The sequence below is a fragment of the Crocuta crocuta genome, unplaced genomic scaffold (assembly GCF_008692635.1).
Source record: "Crocuta crocuta isolate KB4526 unplaced genomic scaffold, BGI_CrCroc_1.0 scaffold197, whole genome shotgun sequence".
Lineage (NCBI taxonomy): Eukaryota > Metazoa > Chordata > Mammalia > Carnivora > Hyaenidae > Crocuta > Crocuta crocuta.
Window position 1 is genome coordinate 1,957,909 of NW_027532002.1, and position 22,393 is coordinate 1,980,301.

At 43.7% G+C, this 22,393-nt stretch overlaps 1 protein-coding gene across 13 annotated transcripts in view; it reads left to right on the forward strand.

Annotated features, from left to right (window-relative positions):
- LOC144240959 (uncharacterized) overlaps window positions 1-22,393 on the forward strand; it is a 39,126-nt gene that overhangs the window by 10,437 nt on the left and 6,296 nt on the right. For 3 of the 13 annotated variants that reach the window (XR_013337900.1, XR_013337903.1, XR_013337902.1), the window contains 4 exons: window positions 12,534-12,744; window positions 18,019-18,191; window positions 19,128-19,398; window positions 20,590-22,213. The exons of 1 other annotated variant lie outside the window; for it this stretch is intronic. Coding sequence is in view for 2 of the 12 variants with exons in the window: in XM_077775388.1 (XP_077631514.1) it covers window positions 19,135-19,398; window positions 20,590-20,671 (346 nt within the window). In the remaining 10 variants the exon portion in view is untranslated. 9 more of the 13 variants (XR_013337904.1, XR_013337901.1, XR_013337907.1 and 6 more) reach the window with 8 other exon arrangements.

Sequence of the window (22,393 nt, forward strand, 5' to 3'; positions counted from 1 at the left end):
GTCTCCCTCTTTCTCTGCCCGTCCCCCTCTCAAAAATAAATAAACATTAAAAAATAAAAATAGATTAAATTCCTTTAAAGCAGACAAATGTAACAGTGGTTGCCAGGAGCTAAGGGTGAGGCAGAGGTTGATGACAAAGTGGCAAATGGGAATATGGGGATGATGAACTCTATACCTTGACAGTCGTGGTAACTACATACTGTGTGTGATGTTTAAAACTCATAGAACTCTACGTTGAGAGGGGTGAATTTTATAGTACATAAATTATATTTCAATAAACCTGACTTGCAAAAATATTCCTTTAAACACAAAGTCTTACATTTCTCCATTGATTTTGAATTTGTCCCTCTAGCTCTTCTCAGGCTTGCCCCTCCAGTTTCTCTTCTTTCTAGACTCTCAAGGCTTTTTACCTTCCTGATGGTACTCTGAATGCTTGTTTAGCTCTCCTTTCAATTGTCATACTGGGTTCTTTGTTCCCTGTCCCCAACTTTGCTGCATATTTTATCTCCCTCTTTTGAATCGACACTCTGTTGAGCTCGGCTCAGCTGTGCTTAACAAACAAAATGTATAGCTGTCTCACTCGCTCTTTTTGTGCCAGTAAAGGTCTTGTCGGGGCAGCTAATTAATTACAGTGAGTGAGATAAGAGAAAAGCTGATCCTGAGTCCTTGTGTCAACAGTTAAACAGAAATCCTTTAAGTCTTCTAGATGGTTCCTTCTACTATGAACAAAGGACTTGGAACAATTTTTTTTTAATGCTTATTTTTGAGAGAGAGAGAGCGAGAGCGAGCGAGCGGGAGAGGAGTAGGGAGAGAGGGAGATACAGAATCTAAAGCAGGCTCCATCCAGGCTGAGAACTGTCAGCAGAGAGTCTGATGTGGGGTTTGAACTCACTAACTGTGAGATCATGACCTGAGCTGAAGTCGGATGCTTAACCGACTGAGCCACCCAGGTGCCCCTGGAACAATTTTTGTACTCAATAATTAGTGCAATACAGTTCACAGGGGAACTTGTTATAGCTTTTTAAAAAAAAGATTCAGCTATTTGAGGTATGTGTCCATCACATATCCTGAATGTTCCAGGATGATGTGGCGTTCAAAAATCCCATGCCACGAATTCTAAGCCATTCATATTCTGTGGAAGAGACAATGTGCCTTGATTTTGGTTCATAAAATCTAATTGCCAGATTCATAAAGGCATCCATNGTGCAAGGAGTCACTGAGCACCTACTACTGAGGGCCAGGACCTTCAGCAGGCTCTGGAGACACAGAAATAAATAACATCATTCTTGAGAAGCTAATGTTGTTCAGTCCGGGGGATGCACAGTCTAACAAAGGAGTTCAGTTTCTCTACAGGAGAACTGCAAACAGGAAAAGTCTGGAGAGAAGGCAAGTCAGGCCCAATACAATGTAGTGAGAAAACTTTTAAACTTTATCATACAAGTGTATATTTTCACCGCATAAATAACATAGACTTGCCTCCCAACACTGCTGTTAGGAAGATTTCATTAGACAGCTGTCTGTGAAAGGTACTAGTCACATGAATGTATAATATTGCATGCATTTATATATTTTTAATAGGAGAGATTGCATTGTATTCCCGTGCCTTTGTGAGCAAACATTCCTTTTGGTTAGAACTCTTCTTCTGACAAACGTGCCTACATTGCAATCACTTCCAATAGCAGCTGGTGTGTCCAGACTTCTGCCAAACGCCAGGTAAATTGCACGCACTCTTTCTGATGCTTGTTAACGCCGTGGGGTGGGCACTGCTATCCCCAGGTTGCAGAGGGGACAGAAAGTGGGCTTTAGGGAGGGCGAGGGACTAGCCGGAGCCACCAGTCTCCTGGAGATGGAGGGAAGATCTAATCCTCATCTGCCTGACTGAAGGCAGTGTGCTCTTCCCCAAGCCACACAGCCCTTCATTGTCGGGTGCTTCTAGCTGAGTATCTGGCATGCATTTATTTAAATCTCTGTGGCTACCGGAAAGGAAAGTGAGAAAGGGGGAAGTAATTAGGATGCAGCTACTGCCAAGGCAGCCTTGGTAATCCAATATTCTCACTGCAGCCAGAGCCATCCATTTACGGTCAACTGGGCCGTGTCTCTCCACGACTCAGAAACTTCTGGGGCTCCCACTGGTCTTAGGCATACCAGCCCAGGCCCATTTTTCCAGCCGCACGTATCCGTACTCTCTCCCGTCCTCCCCTGGAGCTCCCTCAGCCACGCTGGCCTCTTTGTGTCTTTTTCTCCCTCCTACACTTCGGTTTCCCCTGGGCCTTTGTTCTTGCAGCTCCTTTCATTAGGAGACTCCCACAAGCTCTGCCGCCTTCCCGCTCATCCGTTAGCTCTGCCTCTGGTTCTCGGTGCTCGCTGGCCCCTCCTGACAGTCTGTCCTGTGGCACCAAGCCTCCTCAACACTGCTCATTTGTGCTACCTGCATTGCCCCTTCATGGAGGCCATTATTTGGTCATCAGGACGGATAGACGCAATCTGCTTCTGTGATAATGTGTCTTCCAGGAGACAGTTCTGGAAAGGCAGGGATGCTACAGCTTTTGCTTGCCCTTATCCTGGCCCTGAGCACTGTGCAGGTAAAGAGTAGACAACCCCCAAATTGCTGAAAGAATGAATCAATCCTTCAGTCTTTCCTATTAGTGCACTAGGTAGATTAGGATCACTTGTCCACAGTCTCAGTGGGGCCCCCTTGAGTCCCTGACTTGACTAATTATTTGTGTCTTCCCCTGAAGGCCCCTTAAAGTCAGAGTTCATGGTTACTTTCCTCCCCATTGTAAGCTTAGCGCAGTGCCCACACAGAGTATACCGTAAATACACTTTTGTTGAATAGACAACTTGGGGGCCTATTGACTTAAAGGGGAGTGATTCAGAAGTCTGAAAGTAAAGGCTACATACAGTGGCTCATTTGCTACTAATTCAAATTTGTATGAATTTCACAAATCGTCTAGCAGTGTTATTAGCAACTTCTGAGCTGAGTAAAACATGACAGCTGCAAACAATTCCCAAGGGGAGTCTTCACACTGACCCTAAGCCCCTCCCTGTGACAGAGTCAGCCCTCTGGCCCGTGAAGGTAAATTGCTTCTGTTCCAGGCAGAGGCAGATTTTCCATGAGAAGCTAAAGCTTCAGGAGCCCTCACTCACAGCATGCACTCGAGGGCCCTGGGAGGGACCTAGCAAAGTATGTATGCAAAGAGCCAGATGGTTTTGTAAAATTAGCAAAAGCAAGATATTTTAAATCACGGTTAGTTAAGGTCCTGTGTCTCTCCACTCTGACTTCCCTTCTGTTACCTTGTCAGGGGGATTAGAGTGGCCGTGGGTATCCTGGGGCTCCAGATAAGGGAAAGCTGGGCTGGCGACATGTTGAGTTTGGCTTAGTGGAATATATTCAAGTGATCATCAGACATTTCTGTGTTACATCGTGTCTAGTTATTTCATGAACCTCAACTATGTCGTGGCTAGTGATCTTACTGTTAGAATGACTTCCGGGAAAACCCCTGTTGCCTATGGTGACAATTTACCTGGTGTTGTGACACCAAGGTGGTAGCTAGTATCAGTGAGGTTCCCTCTAAGAATCAGTTGCTTTGGTGCTGAAGGCTGTGGGGTTATTGGTGGTGGTTTCCCTACAAGCCCTATACTTGTTGATTTCCTGGAAATGGCCTTTTGATCTTTGCCCCTCCTAGTCCAGCTGTGGTGGTGTCAGCTTCTAACTCCCTGCATTAGTGGCCTTTTAGGAATTGCCTGAAGCACAGAGAGGGCTTCTCTTTTCCTGGCTGAACTCTGACCAAGCTACAAAGCCCTCCCCGTGGCCTCAGGACAACCTGCATGACAGAGATGTCACTCTGGACATCCTAACACTGCACCCTGGAGAACAGACCGTTCACAGGAGAAAGTAAAGGCAGACAGCGGGGTGAGCAGGAAGCAGAGAGAGAAGGAAGGGGAAGAAGATTACAAGCAGGGTGATTAAGGTAGCCAATGACACAGGCAGTAGGTGGATGGTTGAGAAAGAGGCAGAAAAGAGAACAAAGCTGAGGTCTTCCCTTGTCAGGTGTGCATGCGTGGATTCGGTCAGTGGGCACTCTTCGCCAGAGTTAGATCATGCCAGGCGCCAAGGGAAGAGCACAGTGTGCTTTGCCTCTCCCTTGTCACTACACCCGGTTTCCAACCCGTTTCCCAGGAGTGATCCTGTTCAAATGCAAGCCGGAGCCTGCCACTGCTCTGCTCTCCTCCACTCTGACCTCATTTCCCTCCCTCTGTCCCCACCCTCAGTGGGTTTCAGCCAGACTTGCTGCTCTTCAAACCTACTAGACAGAAAGCAGCTGTCTGAGGGCCTCTGCTCAGGCTGTTCCCGCTGCCTGGAAGCCTGGCCCCTAGAGGCCCTCCTGCCCCTGTCTTGCATCTACCAAGTCACCTCTGCACTCAGGCCCCCCTGGCCATTCCGCCTAAAACGGCATCTGTCCTGATGCTCCCTAGTCCTTTTCCTTTCTAACATAATATGTATTCTATTTAATTCTGTCGTCTATCGCCTTCCACTAGAATGTAGGCTCAAGGACAGGGATTTCTGTTTGTCCATTGCTGAATCTCTTTCTTCAAGAATAGTGCCTGGCACACAGTAGGCACATTTCAGTATGTGTTGAAAGAATGACCTCACAAGGTAGGTGCTATTATTAAGCACATTTTATAGAAGATAAAACATGGGCTCACCAGTGTAGGGTAACTTGCCCGAGATCACATGGCGAAGTGAAAGAACAAGTGTTAAACTCAGACATGTCTGTTTCAAAAGCCTGTGCTCATAAATGCTTCATTGTAATACAGTCTTCTTACTATGAGCTTTTGAGCGCAGTGTAAGGAACTAGTTTCTCACATCAGCCTTTCTTTCTTTATCACACCAGACCGCAAGGCCTTCAGGTGGCCTTCCTGAGTAGCAAGATTTGACAGAAAGGGATAAAGAACAAAGTCATAAAGACTGGGCTACGTGGGGAAGTGAAAGAACAGCTTTACGTCCATTTGGTTAAGAATAGGAATATGAGGGGGCCTGGCTAACTCAGTTGGTTAAACATCTGACTGGCTCAGGTCATGAGCTCATGGCTCGTGAGTTCCACATTGAGAGGGCAAAGCCTGCTGGGGATTCTCTGTCTCTCTCTGTCTCTCTCTCTCTCTCTCTGTCTCTCTCTCTCTACCCTTCCCCCACTCACTCTCTCAACAATGGAGTATTACTCAGCAATCAAAAAGAATGAAATCTTGCCATTTGCAACAACGTGGATGGAACTAGAATGCATTATGCTAAGCAAAATTAGTCAGAGAAAGAAAAATTTTATATGATTTCACTCATATAAGTGGAAATTAAGATACAAAACAGATGGGGCGCCTGGGTGGCTTAGTCGGTTAAGCGTCCGACTTTCGCTTGGGTCATGATCTCGCGGTTCGTGGGTTCGAGCCCCGCGTCGGGCTCTGTGCTGACTGCCAGCTCAGAGCCTGGAGCCTGTTTCAGTCTGTGACTCCCTCTCTCTCTGACCCTCCCCTGCTCACGCTGTCTCTCTCTCTCTCTCTCTCTCCTAGAAATAAATAAAAACATTAAAAAAAAAAAGATACAAAACAGATGAGCATAAGGGAAGGGAAGCAAAAATAATATAAAGACAGGGAGGGGGATAAAACGTAAGAGACTCTTAAATATAGAGGACAAACTGAGGGCTGCTGGAGGTGGTGTGGGTGGGGGTATGGGCTAAATGGGCAAGGGGCATTGGGGAGGACACTGGTTGGGATGAGCACTGGGTGTTATATGCAAGGAATGAATCGCTGGATTCTACCTTTGAAATCATTATTGCACTATATGCTAACTAACTTGGATATAAATTAAAAAAAATACAACATAAAACATAAAAAAGAGAATAGGAATATGAACTTGTTGATGCCAACCTCATCTGGGGTGTCTTGGAGTGGAAAGGGACTACCACCTCCGAGCAAGATCACGTGCAGGCAGGCCAANTAAAAAATTTTTTTTTTAATTAGAGGGGCGCCTGAGTGGCTCAGTTGGTTAAGGAGCTGACTCTTGATTTCAGCTCAGGTCATGATGTCACAACGTGGTTTAAGCCCCACATTAGGCTCTGTGCTGACAGCGTGGAGACTGCTTTGGATTCTTTTTCTTCCTCTCTCTCTGTCCCTCCCCTGCTCATTCTCTATAGTGAATGAATGAATGAATGAATGAATAGACTTAAAAATATAAATAAAATAAAATCAGACTTGGAGGTCTGAGGAGCTCCTTATTTTTCCCTCTTCACCTTTGTCATGGCACCTTTGTGATGCCTCCCCAGTCTCTTTCCCGAGTTCCCCTCTTCCAGCACTCTCTTACTCCCTCTCCTGTGCTGCAGATATTATGATGTTACCACATGGCATCATAATCCTTTGATTCACTTCGGATCCCCTGTGAGAGTCAGGGTTCCTGGAAGTACATGGCTTATTCCTTATTGTACCTCGTGCATCTTTGTATCCAGCACAGCTCCTGGACACGCTGAGAGTTCTGACATTTTGCCAATGACAATTAAAACCAGACTGTGGAGGCTAATGGAGTTTCTAAGGAAAAGGCCTTCTTGGGTGAATTCCTTCATAAGACATGCCAGGTGCCTCGCGTTGTTTATGAAACAGGTCGTATTAGAGCGAGGGCTTCTAGGGCTCCCCACTTCTCGTTAGACTTCTGCTTGGGTGCTCTGTGACCTACAGAAGAAGGAGGAGGCGCTGGTGCTACACTGTACCCAACACCTCCTCCTGTCTCCCCCCCAAACAAAAAATGACAAAAAATAGTCTTGAGGCCCCGCCTTGGCTGTGGAGCCCATGCCATCACTGTGTTTCAGTTCCTTATTCTATAAGAACTGTGAGTTGAAATGAGAGACTTTTGTACCCTTCAGATTCCAAAAACTCTGAGCTGTTGAGCCCAGTCATGGGTGATAATCAGCCCATAACCCTGCTCTGCTCCCCACTCTCTCTAGAGAGGCCAGGCCTGGTTACCATGCAACAGACCTGCACCCATACCAGTCCTTTGACCCTGCACTTTGTGACGTGACTTCCCTTTCGCTGGGAGCGCATTTGTCCCATAACACCTCTGCCTTCTGCCGCCCACCTCTGTGTTCTACTGCTGTAACCTTGATTCTGTGGATCGAGCCTGCTCTCAATGGCCATTTTAAGCAGGTTTCATCCCTGCAAAGATGTTAGGATAAATTTAGAACACTGCATATCCCATGATGCTATTTATGTACTTTATTTTAAACCACATATGCTGGGCTTTTGTCTGTCTGCTCTCAGATCTATTCTCTACCATCCTCTATCCTGGGCTTAACATCCCTGGGAACTGTTTTCCCCAGGTTCCCGTACAGACCCAGCCAAAGAGGGCCAGTGAAGGAACCCTGGAAAAGGAGAGGAAGGGAGAAGGCAGGCTATGTCTCCCCTTCTCTGTGCTTCAGATGGTGTCTGGCAGCATCACATCGGTTCTCCAGCCTCTGCTGTACAACCCCTTTCTCCATGGTTCCAGCCTTAGCCTGGAAGTGCTGCAGTGGTTCTGGATTCTTCCAGATGGCCTCAGCACCCGGGGTCACTCTGCTTTTTCCCTTGTTGCTCTGGCCTCAGGCGTTGAGGGTGGCTCCCTCCTATTCTCCGGCCTCTTAACTCTCTCTCACCTATGTTAAACTCCCTGTGCAGTTTCTAGCTCCTCCCTTCTGACTGGACTCTGACTAAAACACTCTGAATGTACATGTACACCACATATATGTATGAACACGTGAATATTCATGTGACCAGACGTGCATGAAGATACGTTTGTGTCTGAAAACATACCAAAGAAGATCTGGAAGTTTACACATGAGACCGTTAACAGAGGTTTTATGACTGGGAAAAGGAATGCATGAGGCTGGTGTGGAATTGTGAAGCAGAATGGTAGCTTTTTAAAAATAGCTTTATTGTGGTGTAATTTACATATAGAAGACCATGACTTTCATACGTACATATATGTGTTCTTTGAATTATCTTACAATGAGCGTGTATTTGCATTTTACTTATACAATATTTAAAAATAATTTAAAAGTATTAATAGAGGGTAAGCTGGCCTGCCGCTGAGGGCTTCCTTAGTTCTGTTCTTAGGGAAACTGCTCGAACAATAGAGTTTGCTAGGAGGTGTTTCTCATTGGAATCCACAGTGGGATGCCAGTCAACTGGAAGTGGACAGAGTTTGGGTGGAAGTGGTCTCCTAGAGCTGTGGCCATGCCTCCCCCAGTGTTGGGCCCATTTCCTGCACCCTAGGTGGTTCTGATTGGGAGGAAAGGAAGCCAATGCCGTGTGTCCTATGGTAGTTGACAAGGCTGGTTTGGGAGTGGCTCAAAAGCTAAGGATACCTTGGGGTCAGCAGTGGTCCCCAAGGTACCCATGTTCATCAACATCCCATCCTTTGATAAAAAAACAAGCGCCATGGGGGCGCCTGGGTGGCTCAGTTGGTTGAGTGTCTGACTCTTGATTTTGGCTCAGGTCATGATCTCATTGTTCCTGGAATTGAGTCCTGTTTCGTGCTCTGTGCTGACAGTGCAGAGCCTGCTTGGGATTCTCTCTCTCTGCTCCTCCTCTGCACGCGTGCGCTCTCTTTCTCTCAAAACACATAGATGAACATTTTTAAAAACCTGACATTTTCTCAGTCTTGAGTGGTATGTCAATGCCAAGACAAGTCCTCTCTTCCATCCATATTTCCACTCCTAAGCTCTTCTTGAAAAGAAATGCTGGAACCTGTGGTAATAGCTATCCATGGAGCGAGTTGCATTCTTTCCAAGCTCTGTAGTTTCCTCTTTTTGTTACTTCAAATATTTTGCTTGTGTGTTCATCTTTCCAATTCATAGACATTTTTGGCAATGGCTTTAATAATCTCCTTATTTATTATAAGTCACCAATCGCATTTTATTGTAAGCCACCAATTATTCTGTGAAATTAGGTCACTTATAAAGCAGCCCATTAAATGCAATTATAGTTTAATTACAGCATGTCCAGTTCTCCCAGACTATGTAAAGTCAGGCTATGCTTCCTTTTGATGTCCAAATTACAAAGGTAACAACAGGATCTGAGCTTGACCTCAGTGTCCTCCAGCTATTTCAGGGCGTCCCCAACAGGATGTGTCATTCGTGCTTACACACCAGCTGCTGCAACCATGCAGATCCACCTGGTCCTTTCCCTCCTGCTCTGGCTCCTCCTGGGCTGCCTCCTTCAGGGCCCCTTGGAAAGAGTCAGTACTGTCACTGCCCATCATGAAAGTAGTGCTCTGGTGCCAGGCCCACAGTCTCTCCTGGCGCCGCCAAGCCCTTGGCTTGTCAGAGCAGAGTGAGGGTCCGCAAAGGAGCAGAGAACATGGCCTCCTGGCCTCCCAGTTCTGTGCTTTTCTTCATCACCCAGGGTCTGAAGCAGTGATATTCGAGACTGAGAATCATATAAGTTTCTTATGAATAGCTTCCCCACTTCTTGACCTTCACCTATCTAACAAGGATGCTTAAAACCAAGTCCAAAAAGCTATATAGGAAGAGAATCCACACCATCTTTCATACCTTTTTGGTCCTTAGCCATCCCAGCAACTACACTGGGGCCTACTCTCCAAGTCGCACAGCAAAATTCCTCACGTCATTAGAGGCAAGCAGGTGCTTTAGTGTCTGTGGGGGTGGCCATTGTGCTGATGAGTGTCTGTGCTCACAGTCTAAACTTACGCTCAGCTGACCAAAATATATTTTATGTAGTACTTAATAACTTTAATTCACTCCAACAACTGAAATACTCAGTTTTAAATAGATTCTGAAAAGAAGGGGGCTTGGGTGGCCCAGTTGCTTGAACACCTGACTTGGGCTCAGGTCATGATCTTGCAGTTCATGGGTCTGAGCCCTGCATTGGGCTCTGTGCTGACAGCTCAGAGCCTAAAGCCTTCTTTGGATTCTGCCTGTCTGTCTGTCTGTCCATCTGTCTCTCTCTCTCTCTCTCTGTGCCTCCCACACTCACACACACTCTCTCAAAAATAAATGAATAAACATTAAAAAAATTAAATAGATTCTTTAGGGAAATACCCCGTATCACAATGTCATCACCAAAAAAGACTGAATAGAGTACACATTTACATAAAAGAATTCATAAGAACCACGAAGGTGAGAACCTGTTTGTCATAGGAATAAAGCAAGAGCTCTGCCCCTATCTCATGATTGGCTGGGGAGTGGAGCTGTGGTTTAAGAGCAAGGCCTGTGGTCTAGCAATGCTCTTGCATGTGTGAGGCCCTGCTTTACCTCGAGACAGAGCTTCTCCTGTTTCCTGGTGAAACTAATAATATTGAGAATGGATCAGGGTGGGGCATTGGCTTCTCCAGACTTCATTGTTCTTTCTTTTAACACTTACTGCATCCCTTCCTGTTAGGGATTTTTGGAAAAAAATTTTTTTGAAGAGAGAGAGCACACGTACGTTTGCAAATGGGGAAGGCACAGAGAGTGAGAGAGAGAGGATCCCAAGCAGGCTCCACATTCAGCGCAGAGTGCAATGCAGAGCTCAATCCCATGACCCTTGGATCATGGCCTGAACAGAAATCAAGAGTCAGACGTTCGACAGACTGAGCCGCCCATGTGCCCTGGAGAATTTTTAAAAAGTATAAAACGTACTCTTTAGAAGTTTGCAATTTTAAAGAAGTGAGTTTTTGAGGGCATTGTGCTAAGTGAAATAAGTCAGACAAAGACAAATACAATGCAAGTTCACTTATATGTGGAAGCTAAAAAACAAGCTCTTAGAAACTGAGAACAGATCGGTGGTTGCCACAAATGGGAGTGAGAGGGCTGGGGGAAGTGGAGGAAAGTGGTCAAGAGGCACAAATTTCCAGTTTTAAGATAAATAAGTTCTGGGAATGTATTGTATAGCATGATGACTACAGTTAATCACACTGTATTGGATATGTAATAGTTGCTAAGAGAGTAGATTTTAAAAGTTCTCACAATATGCGTACAAAATTGTAGCTGTGTCAGGTGATGTGCTAACTAATCTTGTGGTCATTATTTTATATATATGTGTATATAAATATATGTGTATATATTAGTATATGCATATACGTATATATGTTTTATATATGTATTATATACGTATATGTGTATGTAAATAAGTATATAAAATCATTATGTTATAATCATTATGTTTATAATCATTATGTTTAAAATACTTTAAGCTCACACAGTGCTAGATGTCAATTATACATCCACAAAGCAGGAAAAAATTTAACTTTTTAGTGAGTCAGGTACTATTTAATTTACACTTACGGATTCTCTCACTTAATCCTTACATAAGGTAAAAGCTACGACTGGCTTCATTTTACTAATGAGGAAACTGAAACTTGAAGATGTTGAGTGACTTGCTCCAGGACACAGCAGAGTTAGGATTCAGACCGGGATAGCCAGATTGCAGCATCTTTGCTCTTATCCGATGCATCATTCCTTCCTACCATCCCCACCCCCGAACACTTTTCATTACAAATCCTAGAAATATTGCCAATCAGGTCAGATTCCCCTTAGTACATACTTGATTTGAACATAGTAAGGTCTGTAAGTAGGTATAAATATTTTCTTCATTGACTGGTAAGAGTTCTAAGAATAGCCTCACCAAATTACAATGCTCCAGTTTTCTGAGCAGAAATTTGGATTAAAAAGCTTAAATCCTGGGGTGCCTGGGTGGCTCAGTCAGTTAAGCTTCCAGCTTCGGCTCAGGTCATGATCTCACAGTTTGTGAGTTGGAGCCCCACATCGGGCTCTGTGCTAACAACTCAGAGCCTGGAGCCTGCCTCAGATTCTGTATCATCCTTAAAAAGTAATAGAGCCTTTAAAATAGTACCATCGGTTATACTTACAGCCATTAGAATATAAATACAGAAACTTAGAGGAAGTTTTTGCTAGGTGATAAACCAAGATGTACAAGCATTTTAAGAGTGAGATGGTGGTAACTACACATTATTTCTCTAAATTTGATAATGTAAAAATCTATTTTTAATAAAATAATAATCATAGTGAGAGATTGTGTTTCTGTGAGAAAAACTATTTTTAAAAAGGCATGGCAATACTCAGATTCTGATAGGACAGGTGTAAGTTGTCTGCTGGGGATGGGAGCTATTAGCTGTGATATTAGGACTCATGCCAGGCGAAACGACACAGCACAGCCTAGAGCTGAAGAGCATGATGCTAAAGGTCAGATCTCAGTGTTGCCATTCACTAGCTCCACGATCCTGGGCAAATTACCCAACCTGGCTGGATCTCAGTTTCCTAATCTGAAAAGTGAGGGAGATAACATTACTACCGTTAAGGATTGGGTGTGTTCTCCTCAAATTCACGTTGAAGTCCTAATTCCCTCCCCTCCCCCCAGTATGGCTGTATTTAGGCATGAGGCCTCTAGGGAAGTAATTGAGGTTAAATTAAGTCCTAAGAGTGGGGCCCTGATCCAAAAAGATTGGTGTCCTTTTAAGAAGAGACAGGAGAACGCTTGCTCACTTTCTCCCTCTGCAGGAGCACAGGGGAAAGGCCATGTGAGCACAGAGTAAGAGGTCCTGTTTGCCGCCCAATGAGACAGCTCTCCGCAGACACCAGTCCTGCTGTTGACACCTTGACCTTTGGGCTGCTAGTCTCTACATCTGTGAGAAAATAACTGTCTATCGCGGTGGCCAGCAGTTTATGGTATTTCGTGGAGGCAGGCCCAGAAGACTAAGACACCTACACGGTAAGGTTGTTGAAGGATTTAATGAGCTGATACATATGAAGAACTCGACACAGTGGCCTGGCACCTGGAAACTCTGGATGAGGCTTAGCTGGCCTTGCTGACCCAGAGCTGCGGACTCAGGTTTTGAGAACTGGTGATGTTGCGCACACATGTGGTGTACACAAGTGTACAAGGGCAGACTGAATTCTGCACAACAGATTGAAAACTAATTTTAAATTAATTAAGGGGGAAGACATTTTTATTCTGAAGTGAGCTCAGTCAGGCAAAAGTAAACGTGCCAGCCTAGGCGAGGGCTGACATCTCATGCTTTCCTCCACCTCTCCTCTAACATTTCATGATAGTCTAAAATGGCTTCCTCCGCTTCTCCACTTAGCCTCCCAAATGCAACCTCTCGTACCCTCCCAAATGCAACCTCTCATCATGCTATGGAAAATGGAAAAGGAAATGTATGTATAGATAAAAGAAGCCTGTAGACCATGGATGATGGTTGTAGTTTTAGGAATTCCAATATGAATGGCATCAAGTCAAACTCTAATTTTAAATTTTAAACTTTTTAATGTTTATTTATTTTTGAGAGAGAGAAGGAGAGAGAGAGCGTGTATGTGTGAGCAGAGAAGGGGCAGAGAGAAAAGGAGACACAGAATCCGAAGTAGGCTCTGAGCTGTTAGCACAAAGCCCAACCCATTCGAATCCATGAACCTCGAGATCGTGACCTGAGCTGAAGTTAGACACTCAACTGACTGAGCCACCCAGGTGCTCCCAAATTCTAATTTTAAAATAATAGAGGCCAGAGTGCTTAAATGCTAGTATTTAAATTATTTTTCCCTTTTAATGTACTGAATTTACATACATTATAATTCTTTAGTCTTCAGTAATTATTTTGAAGGTAAACTTGGGATAGAAGAATCGTTTCTATGAAGGGTCAGAGAATGCTATGCAAAAGAGACAACTGCTTTCAATAAATATAGAAATATTCTTTCGGTTCCAAAGTATCACCTCTACTGGGGTGGAGGAAGAATAGTTGGGGAAACAGGAGAGAAAGAGGGAATCACAAGCATAAGTAGAGGAAGGGAAAGGGAGGAAAGACATGTAGAAGGAAAAAAAGGAGGGAAAAGAGAAATTAGAAGAATAAAGAGGATTGTGAATAATTTGGTTCCCTATGTAGGTTTTGAGGGGCTCTGTCAAGCTCATTTGTAAAGTTTCTCCAGGGGGAAAGGAGCAACGACATTCTTCCCCATCCTTTTAAAGTTTAGAGGAGCTCACTATCCAGTTCAAGCAGCTTCAACTGCCCACAACTTGGGAAGAGTGGCCTGTGGCCAGGACAGCAAGCCCTCCAGGTCTGGAGATATAGCACTGAGGTCTAGTTCCAGCAGTAAGATTCAGACCTGTACAAAGAATAGTCTGCCACCCCCACTCTTTACTCAAGTGCCAGGTAGGTGAAGGTCTTCCCTGAGCTGGGGTGACTCCACCCTGCCCACCATTTCCTGTTCCAGGACTGGGGTTCTGCAAGTGTGGGTCCTAATAGAGAACCACAAATGTGGAGAGTATAATGGAGGGTGACAGAGACAGCTAGCTTCCGCTCCCTTCCTTTCTTCTTGAGGCTATGGCCCAGAAAGGATATACCCTTCTAGCCTGTTATAATTTGAAAGTAGAGAAGGAAAGTTTTGATTAATGAATAATGAATATATTAATGAATAGTATATATGGTATGTGATAGGTATTGGGCATACAGATAGGCACTGGGGAAACTGCCTGCAATTCTGCCTCCTTAAGGTCAACATTGGAGTGGGGGAGACAGGAAAATCCATCATTTACACCATACTTTGTACCCCTCCAACCCCATCAAATATGGTCATATCTTTGAATATACACTCTGACTCCTGTTCCCTCCCAGACTCTCCTTCTGGCACCAACTCCAGAAAGCAAGAGGCGTTCTTCATCCCTGATTGGTCTTCAAATCCCTCGAACCTTGCCTCTAGTTTCAATGAGTTTTATCTCACACAATTAAGCAAGGAAAAAAATGACAAACACTACACTGGGCGCTATACTTGTAGGTCAGAAATTTGGAGTAAAGAAAAAATGAAATCTCTGATGACCAGGAAATAATCTGAAAGGTGGCTGTTGCATTTCCTCACTTTTAAAGTTACTCTTTAAAAAAAAAAAAAAAAGCCTTCCACATTATTTTACTTTAATTGAGCCCTCACTCAAGCAAAACAAAGCAAAGCAAAAAAAAAAAAAAAAAAAAAAAAAAAAATTGCAGGATATTTAACAAGGACAGGATATTTAACAAGTTCAGCTCTGCCAGCTCCTGGAAGGAGTTTCATTCTCTGGGTTTCTGCTATGGCAGCCTCTTTCCCTTGCTCACCTCCTGGTTCTGAGCTCCTCAGGCTTCCGCGGGAAGCTGGACTCCTCATTCTCATTAGTGTGGAATCAGGAATTGGCAGTAAAATTATCTTCCTTCCAGTTGTTCTGGGTGCTCTGGTACCTGCTCCATCTTCTTCATCTTCTGAGCTTGCCTCAAAATTTTCTAGGAGAGTCAATGGCTGTTGAAAGAAATGCCTGAAAATCTAGGGTAACTCTCACCCCACATCACTGTGGCTCCTTGGTAACGGGTTGCCTGTCCATCTTCTGTCCACCCCTGTCTCTTACTCACTGGAGGAAGTTGGATGCGTGGGTTTTTTTTTTTTTTTTCTTGATATAACCATCTCCCACCCCTAGGGAGTCTGTCTAAGGATAATGGTANAGAGGAAGTTGGATGCGTGGGTTTTTTTTTTTTTTTTTTCTTGATATAACCATCTCCCACCCCTAGGGAGTCTGTCTAAGGATAATGGTAAAACTATTCCCCTGGCCAGTGATTCATGTAGGGAAGTGCTTGTGATTTGATCCTGGCCAATACAAATAAAAACAAGTGGGTAAAGCAAGTGGCAGAAAGATCCATAAATGTTTCCTTGCTCTTAGATTGAAACTTATGAAAATATATGGCACGGTACGCTTGCGGCCGTTTGCTAGCGAAGCTTGCCTAAGGACAAAATTAACATGTTACAGAGGGTAGGGTCGAAAGATGGAAAGAATGTAGGTCTTGACTGATGATGGTGAGCTACTGAACCCAAGTGACCATGGGACAACCCTACTCAAGACATATTACATAGTGTACCACATAGTCCTTATTGCATAAGTCAGCTGGGTTAGCATTTTCTGTTACTTATACCTGAACACTCCCTGATATGCCTGCCTATGCCATCAGTATAAACACCAAAGAGGCTCAGCTGTGGGTCAGACGTAAGTTTTTGTTTGACCATTCTGTGATTTCAGAAGGAGAAAATGACAGGATAAGAAATTCATGCCATGGACTTATTTATTTATTTATGATAAAATTTTTTATTTTCAGATAATTGTAGAGCCACATGCAGTTGGAAGAACTAACACAGGGAGAGCTGGTGGGTACCCCTCAGCCAGTTTTCTCCAGTTGCAGCATCTTACAAAGCTACAGTACACTATCACAACCAGAAAACTGACATTGATACAATCCATGGATCTTATTCAGATTTCACCCGTTTTACATGTACTCCTTTGTGTGTGAGCATATTTTGTTCTACGCAGTTTTATCACACGTGTAGATTTGTGTATTCGCCATCAAGTGAATATCATCAATTGTATTTGCCTGTCAAGTTACAGGACAGCTGAGATTTATTTTTTAAAGACACTTCTAAACTCTTTTACCCTTTTGGCAGAAGTCGCAGTGATTTTCTTTGTTTGTTTGTCTATTTATTTATTTATTTATTTGGCAGAGAGGGAGAGGAGCAAGCTGGGGAGGGGCAGAGAGAGAGAGAGGAAGAGAGAAATCCCAAGCAGGCTCTACACTGTCAGTGCAGAGCCCAATGTGTTTTCCCTCTTGCGGTATTTTTCAAAGAGTGTTCCTCAGAATCCTTGGAGTATCACCCCTCCAACTCAGTTCAGGTGGAACAGGCTAACATACGTGTATTTTATATTCTGAGCTTTATAACAAGCCTTCATCAGGAGAATAAGTTCTTAGCTACAAAACAAACAACAAAAAAAATGGAACTGATAACTTATGGTAAATATACCTTTGATATTCAAATAATGTCACTTGGTTAGAGCTTTATGCTCTTTCAAGTCACTTTCCAGTCCATCATCTTTCTTGAGACTTAAAACAGCTCTGATTAAGTGTGTAAAGTAATGAACACATGAAAAAAAACCCATGTATGTGATCAATGGTTGTGGGAGGCTTGCTACAGGCATGGTCCATAGGAGCTGAGCTGTTAGAGAAGGAACCCTGGAGATCCATGGCACAAAATCCTCTGCTGGGAAGAAGTGTTCACCCCTTGAAGGGTTTCCCAACTTCCTCCTTTGGCTAGATCCCACAAGAACTGAAAATTAAATCTTTTGTGTCAAAGGATAGGATTTGTTCTGGAACAGGTGATTTCAGCATTGTGCCGAGTAGTATTACAGAAGCTGGGAAGCATTGTTCTATAAGATGCTTTCATGCTCATCACCTGTCATGCGACAAGATTTGTGATGAATTCCATGAAATCTCATAGGCTTTCGTGGGGAAATTTACAAAGCAAGAATGAACAAGAAGACAGAAGAGATGGGCCAAGATTCCTGCTGGACACACCATGGGTGGACATTGCAGGGAAGGGAATTTGTCCCCTTGCTGCTTATAGGGCAAGAGTGGAAATGACCTAGATGGTGGGAGAATAATCAAACTTTTTGGATGTCATCCAGTTTGGGATTAAATACTAGGTCTTTACAGGCGTTGCCTGGGAAAATCAGTTACCCAGCACCTGAAGACCTTGGTTGTATGGAAGGGAGAAACTGGTCCTGTGAGAGGTGTGGGTACAATCCCTTCTGTGGGAAGTGAGAAGCCCAGGTCCCAGCTGGCTTGTCCAAGCAACCCAGAAGGAGGTCAGTTTTTGACAATCCTGCTCGTGGCACCGTGAGTCTTATCCATCTTTATATCCCCAGCACTTAGCACAGAGCCCGGCACATGATAGGTACATGAGTACTGCCCGATGACAATGAATAAATACACTTCCGTGCCAATTGAAAACAACTGAATTTGTTCCTGCTGATGAAACGAGAGGAGGGCAAATAAGAAACGTCGTTGTCTGTGTTTCTCAAATCTGTGGAAGTCTGTATGCATGCTGTGTCTCTGCTTTGGTAAAACCTCTTTGAAGAATCCCTAACTTTATGAGAAGGCTCCCTGGCTGAGGCAAGGTCTACTTCTACTGAATTTCTATCATTTCTTTGCAGCTCTGGCAAGTAAGGCCGTGGGATCTGGATCTGAGTGTCTGGGATCTGAGACACTCAGTAAAGGAAGTCTCCACAGGCGGGCGGCAGCTCTGGAATTTCCCACAGCCGCTCCTCCAACAAGCTTTGTAAATCTTCAGTACTTTGATTGAATTAGATGCACAGCATAATGGGAAGTAAGCCACTGTTTGTGAAATGTTTATGAAACAACTTGAGAAGTTACATCCCTAAAAGAGTTTTCTGCCGGACAGGGTTTTCTAAACTCTTCCCCACTGAAAACCTCTTTTAATATGATTTCCTCCACAGAAATTTGAAAAGTTGGAAAGATTTTGCAAACACATTTGTTAAAGAACAATGAATTTATCTTCCCAAAAGGCAATCAAGGAATCCAGATTTTTTTTTCCTAACTAAAAGTCATCCTTGAGGCTTTATTTTGAGTAAACAATTAACTTTCAAGCTTCCTGAAAAACTGAAAGTAGCTGGAGGATTTCTGCCCTGCCCCCTCGAACTGTGCTTATTACTTTCTGAAACTGCTAGGCTTCTAAGTTTGAAAGCCCCGTTTCGGATGGCGGGCAGATTGCACCAAATTAACACAAGCCTGTGACTTCTAGGTGTTTTGCTATCAGTTTATCCTCGTGACTGGTAATGAGTACTCGACTGTGGCAGCTTTTCTTGCCCCAAATTCTCCCCGTCTAGGTGTCCTACTGAGTGGTGAGATTTTTGCCAAGCAGGCAGAGGCCAGACTTTCACCCCAGCTTTTTGTTAATGTGATATGTCTGGAGAATGTTCAACAAGCAAACTGGCATATCCAATGCCTTTTACCTAAGGAGCTGTCCCTTGGAGATGTAGAATAAGGCACTTGTCTCCCTAGGAGAAGCTCTTTTTTGGTACAAAGTGGTTACTTTGGGATGGGGGAAAATTCTCAAGTAAGAGCATAATAAAGCGGTAAGCGACACTATTTTCTAAAAGGAAAAAAAAAGATAACTTTTACTACCTTCATATTGTCATAGCCCTTTTTGGGGGGAAAGATTAGAATAGATAGGAGCTTGTTAATCTGACCTTGGCTGGTATGAAAGTAGAGAGAATCTGGTACTTCTTAATTTTCCATTTAGGTTCTCAATGTTCCAGGAAGCGGTTTGCTCAAGTTTCTTTTCTCCATTTAGTTCTCCTGAATGGCCAGCTTCAGTGCCTGGGCATTGCCGCCGGGGACCTTGCTGGGTGCATTCAGCTGCCGTTCAAGGAGACAGCCCTCCACACCGCCTCGCGCTTGGAAGTCTGTCTTACAACATAAAACAGGTGGAAGGGACATTCTGCCTTTGGAGTTCTACTGGCATGTCTTGCTACTTCTACGAACCGATGCCAAGAATGACAAAAATCTTTTGTGTATGTTTGGGGGTGGGAAAGACCAGATAGTACTGTGAATAGCAGTCAACGTGCTGTTTGGGCAAGATTCCCCGGGCAGCTGTTGTAATTCAGGCGGCAATAACTCTAACACTTGGCTCTTGTTGCTAGGATGGATTGATGGAAACTTTGGACAAATCATTTAAAAAATTATGCTCCTGTGATATGTTGAACGTGTCACTGATCAACTCAAAAGCTGACTGTTTGTTAGTATCCTAATAATGAAGTACAATGAGCATGCTAATCAACTAGGCTGTGATTACACTTCCATTTCCATTCTAAATATCTTTTGCTTTCAGTAAAGTCATTGGCATCTGTTGGCAAAAACTTGAACTGATGCAAGATTTGCAATCTGTGGCTACAATTGAGACAAGATTACCTTTTTCATATGCTGGTAATCTTTTTTTTTTTTTAAGTTTATCTATTTATTTTTGAGGGAGAGAGAGATTAGCAGGGTGGATAGAGAGAGAATCCCACTGACAGTGGAGAGCCCCGTGTGGGGCTCTCATGAACTCATGAACCATGAGATCATGATCTGAGCTGAAATCAAGAGTCAGATACTTACCGACTGAGCCACCCACGCAACTCTATATGCTGGCAATCTTATTTACACTAACAGGTTAGTCAACTTCACAGTGGAATTGTAAGTTCTAACTTGTGAACTTGCCAATCATTTGTTCTTAGCCACAGATTTCAACCTACATTTAATTTTTAGTCTTGACACATATACATACATAAACATTCTTTTATTTTTTTCGTCTAAAGAAAAAGATTATGTTAGTACTAAAGTGGTAGATATTCTTGCTAGATTAAATTTACACTCCAGTAGAAGATAAAAATGTGACTAATTGAGATAAATTATTCCTGGAAAATGAATTCTCGACATAAAGTTATATGAACCTCAACATTGTCAAGTTAAATCTCCTCAAGATTCCCTAGACCTTATTAATGAGCATCAGTTTTAAAAATAGTTACATGGCTTTGCCTTCATCATTTTCTTTTTGTTGAACACATCCAGGCCAATAATAAGGGATACAACTGTCCCCATTTCAGAATGGGTTTAGCATGGGCATTATTGAACAATTAATGATTCTGTATCGCCAGCAAAGCATAGAATTCAAATTGACCTTGGCCTGAATTGACTTACATTTTAATTTGGTTATTTGATTACAGCTAGAAAACGGACACATAGTAACAGCCATCTGGCCTGCCCTGTGTCTGTTCATCCTGACCGCTGTCTACCTTGGCTTACCTGGTAGGTCTCTTCTACTTTCTCACATGAGCCTTAGCCTCCCTGATCAAAGCCCGACATGGCCTCCGTTGTGGTACTGGCCAAGCTCGCCTGTCCTGCCTAGCAGCTACCATCAATCTGTGCCAGCCTCTCTGTCCTTCCTGGTGCCAGGTCAGCCCAGCAGCCCCTGCCGGTTTTGCTGTCTGCTTCCTAACCCGTGCCTCAGCTACTCCCGTGGTGGCCTCTTCTGCCACCGCGTTTTCTCTGGCACTCTTGATTTCTGCCTGTGTTGGCAGCGATCAGCTCAGATGCTGTTCCTTGCGTGCGCCCGCGTTCTGCTAAAGCCAAAGCACGAGGCAAATTCTTGGCTCTACCGCACTGACTTTGGTCCTTCTCCCAACCCATTGGACATGACACTGGCACTTGATCTGGGGACTCTAATCATGGCTTTCTACTTTTCTTTGAGAATTCTTTCCCCCTTGCTGCCTCCTCCTTCCTGCTCCCACACCCTACGGAAACAGGGATGCCTCCTGCTTCACGTTGCCTTTCCGTTAATGCCTGTGAGTGGGCCAGCCCAGCAGGTCCCCAGGCCTGGCCCACTTTCACTTGGATGCTCTTGTTACCACCTGCTCCCATGCCCTCCGCCATTGCACTGCTTTTTGGACAGGTTGATAGCGTTGCCTCTGTTCACCTGCCTAGGGTTTAAGGCAAAATAAGCCTACAGATCAGAGCAGATGCAGCTAAATGGAAGTGGGAAAAGTGAAACTTAGTGGGGGGAAGGGGTTACGGGAAAGGAGGTGTGATGAGAGCATCTAAGTGGAGTTATTAGCAGGAGTAACAGTGAATAACAGTGGTGCAAGATGGTGCAAGTGAGGAGGACATGAGAAAGAGATTGTGAACATAAAGAGAGCTATACTTGACCACGAAATCCTACGCACTCAGAGCCCTGGCATTTGACTAGTAGCATGACCTACAAACTTAATGGACATAGTTTAAGTGAACCAATCTTCTTTAATGAACAAATGTCCCAGAAGATTTAATGAGAATAAAATCAAGAAAGGAAGTTCTCTGATTCCTTAAATATAATCTGTGAATTTATGGAAGTAAGGCTGCTATGTAGGGCAGTAAAGGAAATCCACAGCTTTAACATGATGTTTAACATAATTTTATCATATCCCCAAGAGATAATATAATTGGAGTCTTAGTGCAAAAGTCTTGGGAAACTATGGACTAAAATGTTACAGGAGCAGAATGGTTTTCCACAAAATTAGATGGTTTTTTGGTGAAACAAGGCAAAATAAAGTAATTGCCTATAGCAATAAATTAGGGATAATGCTAAAATTATGCTAAAAAGGAGGGGGAAATAGGCAAATCATAATAATCCATTATTCACACAGATTTATATTTTTAAAAAATTTTAATGTTTATTTTTTGAGAGAGAGAGAGGGACAGAGGATCCAAAGTGAGCCCTGCGCTGTAGCAGAGAGCCCGATGTTGGGTTTGAATCTGAACTGCGAGATCATGACCTGAGACGAAGTAGGACGCTCAACAGACTGGACCACCCAGGTGCCCTGAAAGTTTATATTTTTAAAACAGAGTACTGGTGAACAAGTTATTAGATACTTGGGCAATCATCAAGATTTGTTTTCACACTTGTAGCACCTATGTTGTTTCTGTCCTTGATCACACTTTTAAATTTACGTCAAGGTAAATGATGGTGTAAATCTTTTTTTTCATTTTATTTAT